Source organism: Aythya fuligula, chromosome 2, assembly GCF_009819795.1.
Source record: "Aythya fuligula isolate bAytFul2 chromosome 2, bAytFul2.pri, whole genome shotgun sequence".
Lineage (NCBI taxonomy): Eukaryota > Metazoa > Chordata > Aves > Anseriformes > Anatidae > Aythya > Aythya fuligula.
The window spans coordinates 53,992,124-54,004,824 of NC_045560.1; the positions used below are offsets into that span (position 1 = coordinate 53,992,124).

A 12,701-nucleotide genomic window follows, 5' to 3' on the forward strand; every position below is an offset into this window, starting at 1 on the left:
TAAACAAAGTTAAATGAGAAACTAACGTTATTTAAGCTCTCTATCCAGAGAAGATGACAGTAATTGTAATTTGAATATTTAGTTTGACAAGATCTAACGTTTATATTTCAATGCTATAACAATTCATCATGTTTCATATGCATTGTGGAGAGAGACTGGGAGAGTTTAGGTGCTGGTGGTGGTATCCACAATGTATAGAAATGGAAGTTCCCGAGTGTGTTACATGGCAATAACTCCTGATGGTCTGATTTCTGTTGAATAGGCTTTGACACTGTCAAGAGTTTTGGTGGAAAAGAAGAGCATATGGAATACAGAAATCACAATCTGTGTTTCTGAAAACTCAGTTTCTTATTTCATTTGTGGAGTAGAGGATACTATATCACTGACTGCACAAAAGTTCCTGTTAATCACCATTTACGTGACTGTGACTTGTTCCATCTTTCTTTGTAGTAGGAATTGTATCAGTGAATTTCCATCCAAAGAATCTATGGGAAGGGTCAAATGAATTTTATTTCTAGTGTTGAATATTTTTATGGTTTATAGTTGACAAGGAAAACCAACAGAAAAAAAAAAATAACGTTAAACAATTTGGAGAAATTTAATACATTGTTGATTATTTATTTTTAAACCACTTCAGAGACTGTAAATTTTCCTAGAAAAATAATCCAATTTTTTTAAGTGTTGGTCTAAAACTTGTTGAAGTTGTTATTTCCTTCAGTTGGCTTTGTTGGGGCTCAAACTCCAAAACTCTTTTAGCATTGGTAGCATTCCTTTCCAACTAGCTGCAGACTCATGTGTATCTTATCATGGAAAGGGAAGCTGTTTGGATCATTATCTTTCACTGAATGAACATAAGATAACCACTTTATAAACAAGGAATTGGCTGAGCTTCTGAAATGTAAGATTCTTTTCATTTCAATATTTCATGTTATGAAACTTGGTGTCCTTAGTCCTGCTAGAAAAGGGCTATCAGGATAGATTTTTCATTATTTTATTTTTATTTTATTTTATTTTATTTTATTTTATTTTATTTTATTTTATTTTATTTTATTTTATTTTATTTTATTTTATTTTATTTTATTTTATTTTATTTTATTTTATTTTTTAAAAACTTTCTGAAATTAGCAACTAAGTTTTAGCCCTCTGAAGGTGGGATGACCTTTATGCATCTATTAGATTAATGTACTGGTAAGTTGCATTTATGTGGATTACAAAAAACACATTCAGGTACTGCTGGAACATTCATAATTTTAAAATATGTTTGACTTGATAGAACTGTGAGGTCTTAACAACATTGGGACTTTATCTGATCAAGCAGTACACACGAAATGAAAGTAGTCTCAACCAAAAATACTCTGCACAGGAGAGAAAGTACTGGGTGACTAGCACTAGGAGAAGATCTCTGTTCCTTCTGTAAGAGTATTTCAGTGTTGTATGAAAGCCTTCTGAGGCCTGTGTGGAAGCACTAGTGTTGGTTTTCCTTCTTGCCAGCTTCAGGTTAAGTGTATAGTTTTATATAATCAGTTGTGTTTCTGTTGTGAAGAGTGACTTAACTGCATTCTGGTTGTCCGCAGTTTAGAGTTAGTGGCACTAAAGAGGAGATTAAAAAGATATAAATTTGGAAAAAAATGGGAACCCACTCCCATCTTTGTTATCTTGAGACTACAAGTTTAAAGATACTTGCCTACTTGAGTGATAACTACAAATCAAGGAGTTATCTTACCTATAAAAATTTGATTTGTGATTATTTTATTTGTGATGGAATAGGAATGTAAGGGAGTTTCCTACTTTTTTGTTTTGTTTTGTTGAATGTGAATCTTTTGTTCAGTCAACAGAGATGTCTATAAAAAGATTTTATCACTTACCAGAAGGTTCCTGCAACCACCTTTTCCTATTTACATCTTTCTAAGCTCCAATGCCTTTTAGGTTGTAATGGTAAACATAAAAGTTAATAAGTTAAGAATTATCTCTTGGAATTTTATATTAATGTAATGGTAGTTTTTACTGTGAAACTTTGGTTATTTGAAACACTACTCCAATGCATTACTTAACCAGAAAACGATAGAGTGTATCTGTAAATGTAAACTGAGTCCTTATAAATTAAAAAGTCCTTAATCTGATTTACAAAAATCCATAATAGTATGATTTAATAGTTCTAGTCCCTCATTAGAATTATTTAATACTAAAGCAAAGCAAATACTTATTCATGGTACATTATGGGGCCTGCAGATTATTCAAGGGATAAATTACTGTCAAGTATGTTTTTCACTTATTTGTAGTGGTAACCAGGGTAATATGAGAATCTAGAGACTCCAGAGCATTTTCATTCTATTGTGATTGAATGCATCATACTCTAATACTCTGTTTTTTGTTGTTTTTTTTTTTTTTTTTTTCCCCCGCCCCCACAAACCACAGCATTTAAAGCCAGTTTGAACAAGTTTATTTTTATGGCTTATTGAAATCTTTTGTATAATATGTTATCACAAAATCATAGAATCATAGAAACATAGAATCATAGAAAGGCTTGGGTTGGAAGGGACTTCGAAGATCATCTGGTTCCAACCTCCCCCCCCCCCCCCCCCATACTCAGGGACACCACCCACTAGATCAGGTTGCTCAGGGCCTCATCTGATGTGATCTTGAACACCTCCAGGGATGGGGCATCCATGTCTCTGGGCAACTTGTTCCAGTGCCTCACTGCCCTCTGAGTGTAGAATTTCCTTCCAACCTCTAATCTAAATCTCTTTTAGTTTGAAACCATTCCTTTTATCACCAATGTACCTATAGAAGTCTTTCTTGTTGCCGTTAATGTCCCTGGCCAAATTTAATTCTAAGCAGGCTTTAGCATTCCTAACCTGATCCCTGGCTGCTCAGACAACGTCTCTGTATCCCTCCCAAGCTATCTGTCCTCTGGAGGCCTTCTTTTTCTGTTTAAGTTTGGTTAAGACCTCCTTCCTCATCCATGTGGGCCTCCTGGTGTTTTTGCTTGACCTCCTCTTTGTTGGGATGGATCACTCCTGAGCTTGAAGTTCCTTGAATATTAACCAAGTTTCTTGGGCTCCTCTTCCCTCCAGGGTGTTGTCCCATGGTACTCTGCCAAGTAGATCCCTGAAGAGGCCAAAGTCTGCTCTCCCAAAGTCCAGGGTAGCGAGCTTGCTGTGCTCCCTCCTCGCTACCCTCAGGATCCTAAACTGCACCATTTCATGATCACTGTAGCTAAGGCTGCCCTTGAGGTTCACATTCCCCACCAGCCCCTCCCTAGTTGTTGGTGAGAATGAGATCCAGACTAGCACCTCTCCACCGTGGCTCCTCTGTCACCTGAAGAAGGAATTTGTCATCAGTGCATTCCAGAAACCTGGATTGCCTATGCCCGGCTGTGCTGTCCCTCCAACAGGTATTGGGGTGGCTGAATTCCCTCATGAGAACCAGGGCTTGCAAATGTGAGGCTGCTTCTATCTACAGAGGGCCTCATCCGCCTGTTCTTCCTGATCAGGTGGCCTGTAGCAAACCCCCCTCTGTAATATCGCCTGTCCCTACCCTCCCTTTAATCCCAAGTGGACCGCATCAGCCCAGGCTTCTCAAAGCCAGTCCCAAGGTCAAGTAGCCAAAGCCCTGCCTGTGGCACCAGTCCTGTAAGCATCTGTTGGTTTGCTACATTGAACTGGCCATTTCAAACCCTTTCCCTTTCATCAGGAGCATGGATGAAAGGATTGCCTGTGTTCCTGAGTCCTCTACTGCTGCTCCCAGGGCTCTGTAATCCCTCTTGATTCTCCTCAGAGTGCTCCTGGCTGCATCACTGGTGCCCATGTGAACCAGCAGCATAACTCGTAGCTGTCACACAACAGCTGCCCTGTCAGTGTCACATTGTTAAGCACTGATTAGCATGCAGCAAAGAAGTAGCAAAAGTATAATCAGCTGCTGAGTGCAGCAAGGAAGACCTTCAGTCTAAGTAGTCTAAGTGCACTTCTGAATAAGAGTTTACATCTCCATCTCCACAGCAGAAATAACTAGTTCACACAGAACCTAATAAGTTTAACAGGTAAACATATAGCTATAGATTATAGATTATAATCTGTATAAGTATTATAATTGAATAATATTATATAATTATGGATTATATGCATGAAAGATGAGAATGTTGTTGATGGGGCAGAAAACCACTGTAATAAAATGAATAAATATTAACCACGGTAATAAAATTAATTCTCCTTGGCATCATGACATTTATGTAATAGATACATACACATACAAATATGTATAATACATGTTTATGTATATGTGTATGTATTAAAGATATTCAGATCCCTTTCCATAATATGTTCAAGTCATCAGCTAAGCCAACATAATTCCTGTTTGTGATTTACCACACAAAGGATCTCTCTAGGGTTGCATGTATCCCTGTTGTGGTTTAACCCAGCAGCCAACTAAGCACAACACAGCCATTTGCTCACAGCCCCCACCCCCGACCTGACTTTCTCTTCCATTGTTTCGTCTTGCATATAGGATTGACTGATACTGGCATTCTTAAGTAGTTGTTTAACCTTAAACAAAACCTGAAGTGCATTTAGGTTGCATGACAACAGGAACATGCTGGTTTCCATATCCCAAGGATATTCAAAATTTTGAAGAGCCATCATAACTAGCCTGGAGGAGAAAGGGGAGGTGAAGGAGAAAGGGAGAGTGAAGAAGTGGGAAATGTATTCCATCTTGTTCCCCCTACAGATTGGCTCCCTGAGGAGAAAAGGTGAAAGGTATAATTATTGATAGTTTTCAAGAGATGGTTTCTGAGGTATGGAGCAAATGGCAATGCTGAATACAAATGCCAAATTAGTCTCATGGCTAGTAACTTCATCATATCAGAAGCCAGTGTTACACAATACAGCAAAATAATAACCTTAAACCAGCTCCCAGAAATGATAAACAGCACAACAGGGAACACATATAGTAAGCAATGTGCTATACAACATGATTCAGAAAACAAGCACAGCAGACTTGAGATCAAAAAAATCCACATTGTAATTAGCAACTATTAAACTGATCTTAGGCTTATAACAATTTTGTATTAATGCGCTCTGGTCAGATCTGTCATTTTTCTTGATGCTTTGAGCCCCACATTGGGTACCAAAAGGAGGACTGTGATCTAACCTGGCAGGCAGCTAAACACCGCACATGTCTAGTGGGAGGCATCCCTGCCTATGGCAGGGGGATTGGTGCTAGATGATCTCTAATGACTCTTCCAATCCAAACCATTGTATTTTTCTATGATTTTACTTAACATACAATTCAGAAGGCAGTTAGATTTTTTTTTTAAAGACTGACTGCATGATCTTAAAAAAATAAATCACAGTAATTGTTCTAGGATTTATATTTTTTAAACATTAAGATACGTGACAATGTATGGTTGGTTAAGTGTTAATGCATCACTTCCTACAGTCATGAAGAAGGAGGTTTCTAGTTCTTCTTGCTTGTTTCCCATGCTGCATGCATTGGAGTAGAGGTATTTCAGCTTGACAATCGGTCGTATTGTGTTTCTAGAACCCTTACACTGGGACAGTTCACAAACATTTCCCTGCTGTTACTTAGAATGATGGTGTTCTCAGGTATGCTTTCTTCACTCAGAAGTGCATCCCCTTCCACTATCTCCATGTAGTTTAAAGCCCTCCTGATAAGTCCATCCAGCTTACTGCCCAGAACACTCTTGCCCCACCTGGACAGCGGTGTCCCATCCAGTGTCAGCATGCCTGGTCCATCAAAGGTGTGTCCAAGGTCATAGAACCCCAAACCTTGGGCACGACACCAGCCTCTTCGCCATTCATTCACTTGACCTGTTCATCTCCTTCTTCCTAGGTCCCAGTCACTAACTGGGAGGACAAAGGAGAACACTACTTGCACTGTTGGTCCCTTCAACATCTTTCCCAAAAGGGACATTACTTGTCCCTTTTTCCAAGGGACGTAAGGGACAATGCTTTGTTTTCAAAAGGAGAAAAAAGAAACTCTTTCAAGAAAACTTACACAGAATAGAAGGGTAAACTGTTTGAGTGGCCTGAAGTAATACTCAAGTTTTTAAAGGCGACTGCACATTTTCATGGACAAAAGGAACACACAAGTTATAATGTGATTTAGAGCTCTTTATTAAGGAGTAAACAACAAGATGATGATACATGCATTTCTTTTAAATCTGATTTCATAATTACCTGTTGTAAGGGGTTTCCAGTTTGGTTGTAATTTATGCAGTGGGTTATGGTTTAAACTATATATAAATATATATATGTACGCATATATGCTTCTGTTAGCTGTACCACTGATGCAATGATAACCATCTGACAAAACAAATGCCTGATGCAGTTCTGATGAAAAGCTGTTGGAATGTTACTATTTGTTCCTTAGGGGAAACAAATATATTTGTACTTCACAAGGCAAAGAAGAGAAATGAGGCTATACAAAATGCTTTTAAAAGAATAAATATCTGCTACTGGGTTATTTTTGAAGTCGTGCCAAAACTTCAAGCTAAGTTACAAGGACAAAAATGAATTATGTGACTTCTAGTATGTCTTGACTCCTGACACTTTATTCACTGTAAAAGACACCTTTTAAATTAAAAATTCTAGTCATCTGTTGAAATAAGTGAGAAAGCGCTGAAGAACTCTGACTACATTTGTGAAACCAATAAACTAAGCTAAAGTCATTGTTGTTGACTTCTTTGCTTAGTTGTCCATCTCTTAAATTCAAACCATTTCAGGCTTAAAACAGATTGCCCGGGGAGGTGGTGGCATCACCATCCCTGGGAGTGTTTGAGGAAAGGTTGGATGTGGTAACTAGGGGAAGGGTTTAGTGAGTAATATTGGTGTTGTGAGTACAGTTGGACTAGGTGATCTTGGAGGTATTTTCCAACCTATGATTCTGTGAGACTGAACAAATTCATTTGTTTCCCAGTAGCCCTGGAAATTCCAGAAGTGAATAGCAGTTTTAATTAATTCATTAATTCATTTACATTGGCTTTAATAGTAGTTACTATCACAGTGGCTTTGAATGTAGCACAGCAAGATTTTTGAAAGTGCCTATAGTTTTTTTTAATTTATTTAGATTAGTTACTAATTACTAGCAAATTCATCAGGATGTTGCATATGTATGTCAATGAAGAACCACTTAAGTATGTTGGATTTTAAGCTGAAATCCCCATGTATATTTTAATCTTGAATGAAAACTGTTATCCTATGCAGATACCTATTTGTGCAATAAATATCTACAATTTTGCAATTATGTTTTGGCTTCTGTTGACTGCTTCAGATCGTAAAATGAATGTATTTGGAAGCTGAACACTTTTTCTCTCTGTTTTAGATGAAGGGCATGCTTTTGACTCATATTGTTATGGCTTCATGGTCTGGCTAAATAAAGAGTGTTTCTAATCATAAAGCTGTATCTGGTGACACTCTTTTAATAGTGATGCTCAAAACGAATACTGCTTCATGCCCTTGAATAACTTGAATTGTTCTGGTTTAGCTTAATCTTTTGTGCTTCATTCCTCAGAATCCAAAATGTTGCAGCTCCCGTGTATACCTAATACCTAATTTCTGTCATTAACTGTGTGTCACAAATTGTACAGTGAGCTGGATTTATAAGGTCCAAGGTCTGTGTTATAAAGACACAGCTAAAAACCTGGTCTTTCTGGGAAAATGCAGTGCAGGAAAGCAGCTATGATTTTACTGCTGAAACCTGCTGTATTAGGGCTGGAGATAAAGGTTTCCCATTTGTTTGCCTCTAGCGGCCCCTGCTGACATTCTTGACCAGTGGCATCAGGCATAAGGAACCTCTCAAAAATGAGCATCAGCAAAACATGCAGCTTCACTCCACTGGAACCAAGTGTACTGCAGATATGTTCCAGCTTCTGACAGCAAGGCTAACCACAGCTGGCTTTTTTTTTGTTTGTTTGCTTTTTTTTTTTTTTTTTTTCCCCCCCACCTGTGTGGTTTTATAAAGCATTTATGAACCGGTTATTTCATGAGCATCCTTGAATGGAGTCATTGAAGGGGCCACAGGAGGCATTTGTTTTAATAACTCTAAATGAAAAAAAGCGATTGATGTATTAATTGTTTGACATATTTGTTTGTCATCAACAGGTTCACAAGATGATGATGCAACAGTGGGAAGGAACAGAAAATTAAGTGTTGGACAGTATGACAATGATTTCCCTGGGCAGCCACTGTATAGCAGATGTGGATGGATGAAGTCTCCTGCTGCTGACCAGGCTGTAAATCCAGGATCACTAATTCCTCTAGGGGAGACCAAAGAGGTAAACAATGAAGAATTTTGCAAGAAAGCGTTATGAAGTGAATGGTCAATAGGGAGTTCAATGTTCACGTTCAGTGCCCAAAATAACTGGCAGAGGAGCTGGCCAAGCCACTGTCCATCATTTATCAGCAGTCCTGGCTATCGGGGGAGGTCCCAGTTGACTGGCGGCTAGCAAACGTGACGCCCATCTACAAGAAGGGCCGGAGGGCAGACCCGGGAAACTACAGGCCTGTCAGTTTGACCTCAGTGCCAGGAAAGCTCATGGAGCAGATCCTCCTGAGAGTCATCATGCAGCACTTGCAGGGGAAGCAGGCGATCAGGCCCAGTCAGCATGGCTTTATGAAAGGCAGGTCATGCCTGACGAACCTGATCTCCTTCTATGACAGAGTGACGCGCTGGGTGGATGAGGGAAAGGCTGTGGATGTGGTCTACCTTGACTTCAGCAAGGCTTTTGACACCATCGCCCACAGCATTCTCCTCAAGAAACTGGCTGCTCTTGGCTTGGACTGGCGCACGCTTCGTTGGGTTAGAAACTGGCTGGATAGCCGGGCCCAAAGAGTCGTGGTGAATGGAGCCAAGTCCAGTTGGAGGCCGGTCACTAGTGGCGTCCCCCAGGGCTCGGTGCTGGGGCCGGTCCTCTTTAATATCTTCATCGATGATCTGGACGAGGGCATCGAGTGCACCCTCAGTAAGTTCGCAGATGACACCAAGTTAGGTGCGTGTGTCGATCTGCTTGAGGGTAGGAAAGCTCTGCAGGAGGATCTGGATAGGCTGCACCGATGGGCTGAGGTCAACTGCATGAAGTTCAACAAGGCCAAGTGCCGGGTCCTGCACTTGGGGCACAACAACCCCAAACAGAGCTACAGGCTGGGAGAGGAATGGTTGGAGAGCTGCCAGGCAGAGAAGGACCTGGGAGTGATGGTGGATAGTCGGCTGAATATGAGCCAGCAGTGTGCTCAGGTGGCCAAGAAGGCCAACGGCATCCTGGCTTGTATCAGAAACAGTGTGACCAGCAGGGCTAGGGAGGTGATCGTCCCCCTGTACTCAGCTCTGGTGAGGCCGCACCTCGAGTACTGTGTTCAGTTTTGGGCCCCTCGCTACAAGAAGGACATGGAGGTGCTTGAGCGGGTGCAGAGAAGGGCGACGAAGCTGGTGAGGGGCCTGGAGAACAAGTCCTACGAGGAGCGGCTGAGGGAGCTGGGCTTGTTCAGCCTGGAGAAGAGGAGGCTCAGGGGCGACCTTATCGCTCTCTACAGGTACCTCAAGGGAGGCTGTAGCGAGGTGGGGGTTGGCCTGTTCTCCCACATGCCTGGTGACAGGACGAGGGGGAATGGGCTTAAGTTGAGCCAGGGGAGTTTTAGGTTAGATGTTAGGAAGAACTTCTTCACTGAAAGGGTTGTGAGGCACTGGAACAGGCTGCCCAGGGAAGTGGTGGAGTCACCGTCCCTGGAAGTCTTCAAAAGACGTTTAGATGTAGAGCTTAGGGATATGGTTTAGTGGAGGGCTGTTAGCGTTAGGTCAGAGGTTGGACTCGATGACCTTGAGGTCTCTTCCAACCTAGAAAATTCTGTGATTCTGTGATTCTGTGAAAATCAACATGAAGTAATTTGCCACTTGCACTGTGGCAATAAGAGTTACCTTAGAAATGCAATTCAGTGTTTAAGGCTGTCTTTCTTTTGTCCTCTGTATACGTTTACATGATTTTAATGTTCTAAGATTTCTGTGCTGGAACAATGGAAGAAATTTTTAAGAAAACTTCTGTGTTCTAAGGCTAAGCGGAAAGTTTCACATTGTAAGTTTGCTTTTTTTGTGCCCTTTCTAGATGGCTGTGACATGTTACCAAGATGAAATAGATGGGGGAATCTTCTCGGCCAAAAATGGAAATGAATCTGTCCCATCTACACCAGCTTTTCCACTGTCACCAGAGACACCATATGGTAAGGATATGTCTGCATCTATTTATCTATTTATTAAAATATTTTATCTGTTACTGAAGAGAAACTGTATTTTTCCTTCTCTCCTAGTGAAAACGCCCCCTTTACACCATCAACAGATTGTCTCCAGCCTAAAGGTCAGCAGCCCATCTGAGCTGTACAGAACCAGTCCTGGTAAGATCCCCATACTACTTAACTAATTTGAAACAGAACTGTGTATGATGTCAATGAACTTAATAGTGGCTATTCTTTTATAAAGAGGATGTACACACGATAAATTTAGACATGCAAGTCAGATAAGTAGAATTTAGCAGTAGTATTTTGATCATATCAAAAAGAAGTAAACAATGAAGAATTATTCCAAAAAGACTTAATGATGTTAACTTCCAACAGGGAAGTCCCAACACGAACATGAACATGTTCATGGTCAGCGTCCAAAATCAGTGTGGAGCAATCAGGCAGTTGCATCATGGCAATAAGAGAAAATGGAGTTCAGTGCTTTAAGGATGTCCTGCTCTTGTTCTCTGTATGCTTGAGTAGTCTAAATGTTCATCGATCTCATTGCTGTTATTTGATAGTATCGTAATACTACTGTCAGTAGATTTGAGTTCTTTGATTTTTAGTAGGAAACCTCCTACCAAATATTGACTTATATGTTGCCATCTTGCTGTGCAAATGAAGCTTATCATACAGCTGGGCAATAGCTATGCTGAAGTTAAGAAGATGCTTCACCAAACAAATGAAAGTTCTGGATTTTTATTTATTTATCTATTTATTTTTGCCACAGTAGTTTGTAAATGCAAAAGAAGAGAAAAGTCATTGGTAATAGATGATTATATAAGTGTTAATTAATAAGTTAGTGTGATTTAGCTTTAAATTACTACTAAAGAATTTTATTTGTAACCATAAATCTCTGCTAAAAATACAATTGTATGTATTTTGTGAGGTGTCCTCTATGAGTCAAAATTCATGTGTTATTTTCACAGACTGTGCATGGATAATTTTCCATCTTTGTTCCATTATTATTTTGTTTTGTGTGAATTAAATTCCCAAATTTCCAAAGGAATTATTCCAAAATTATTCCATTACTCCAGTTATTCCAAAAGAATATGAAAAATTACTTGTCACCTTTTCAATGTTCAATTATTTTAAAACAATAAGTTTAAAAAAAATGTAACAAAACCAGTATTTCACATGAGTATATCAGAACGTACTAGACATAGAAAGAAGCCAACATAATTTCTTCAAAATCTGAATAAAAATCACAGGCATTCATTTAATTTTTTTCACTGGAAGATGTTCAAATGATAAAACTATATACATGTACATCTATATAGTTATATATATGAATTATTACTTAGACTATGTCTGTTGTCTCATGTAGGATCGCAATAGTAGAGTTTCACATAAATTTTGTGGTGAATTTTGACGCAACAATAGTTATACTGTTGTGTCTTTAACTTTGGAAAAAGCATTTCAGTTTAATTTGCCTTATTTAATAGTTAGCAAATTAAATAACATTAACACAGAATAAAACTATCTTCAGTAATAAAGCAATCTTCTACACAGTTCAGAGACATCTGTTTATCATTCAGTTGCTGTGGCTTTGCCTTTTAGTCAACCTACCTAACTTTTAAACGGTTAGGGTAGATGTAGTCCTTAGGGCAGCATCAGCAAATCAAATACAGTTTCCTTACGTGCAGTTATTTTCCTGTAGATTTAACATGTTGTTAAATGGTTGCCATTGCTGTTGCTCAAGAGTTAGAACACATCGTGGAGGAATTAGTGTTTTTCAGTGTAGTTCTCTCTTTTGTTGGTGATTGCCATGTTTAGTTCCAAGTGCTATCTTCTCTCATTTTGCTGATACTGTCTTACAAGTAGGATACCGAAGCGTGGAAAGGCACTCAGGTGGTAATTGTCCACTAATTTGAGGGACTCAGCTTGCTCCTTTAGGAGAACTGAAGCGGAAGTATACCGGAATGCTTCATGACTTTAGCAAGAGGTCAAAAAGGAGTCTTCTCAGTACATCTGCTGGTAATCCCTAGTTCATGGCCAGAGCAAGACCATTATGTTTTGTGTGTTAAATAAGGCAAGGAACTGAAGGGAACAAAAGTTGCTGTTACTGTGATTGAGACTGTTGTAATGCACATGCAACAAAAATTATTATAATATCATGCAATTTGCAAATAATTTAATTAATAATTTTAACAGTCCTAAGTTTTAGTACATTTGCAACAATACCCATCTTCTAAGTTCCTTCTTCGTGTTTTTTTTTTTTTTTTTTTTTTTTTTTGGGTAGAAGTTGGGAAACATACTGACTTCGCCAGAGATTTTCAACAGATTGCAGACTTCGGAGTCATAGAGTCTTGAATCTCAATTTCTGCCATTAAGAGATTGTTCCTTTGTCTCAGTTCAGATTACCCTTGAACAAGAAATTGTTTTGTTCTGCATTTTAGCCTTTCTGTTTGTCTGCATTCT

At 39.3% G+C, this 12,701-nt stretch overlaps 1 protein-coding gene across 5 annotated transcripts in view; it reads left to right on the forward strand.

Moving 5' to 3' along the window:
* Positions 1-12,701, forward strand: part of TNS3 (tensin 3) — a 246,082-nt gene that overhangs the window by 182,321 nt on the left and 51,060 nt on the right. For all 5 annotated transcript variants that reach the window (XM_032182218.1, XM_032182221.1, XM_032182222.1 and 2 more), the window contains 3 exons: positions 8,118-8,290; positions 10,112-10,226; positions 10,314-10,397. In XM_032182218.1, coding sequence (XP_032038109.1) covers positions 8,118-8,290; positions 10,112-10,226; positions 10,314-10,397 — 372 coding nt within the window. The remainder of the gene's footprint in view (positions 1-8,117; positions 8,291-10,111; positions 10,227-10,313; positions 10,398-12,701) is intronic.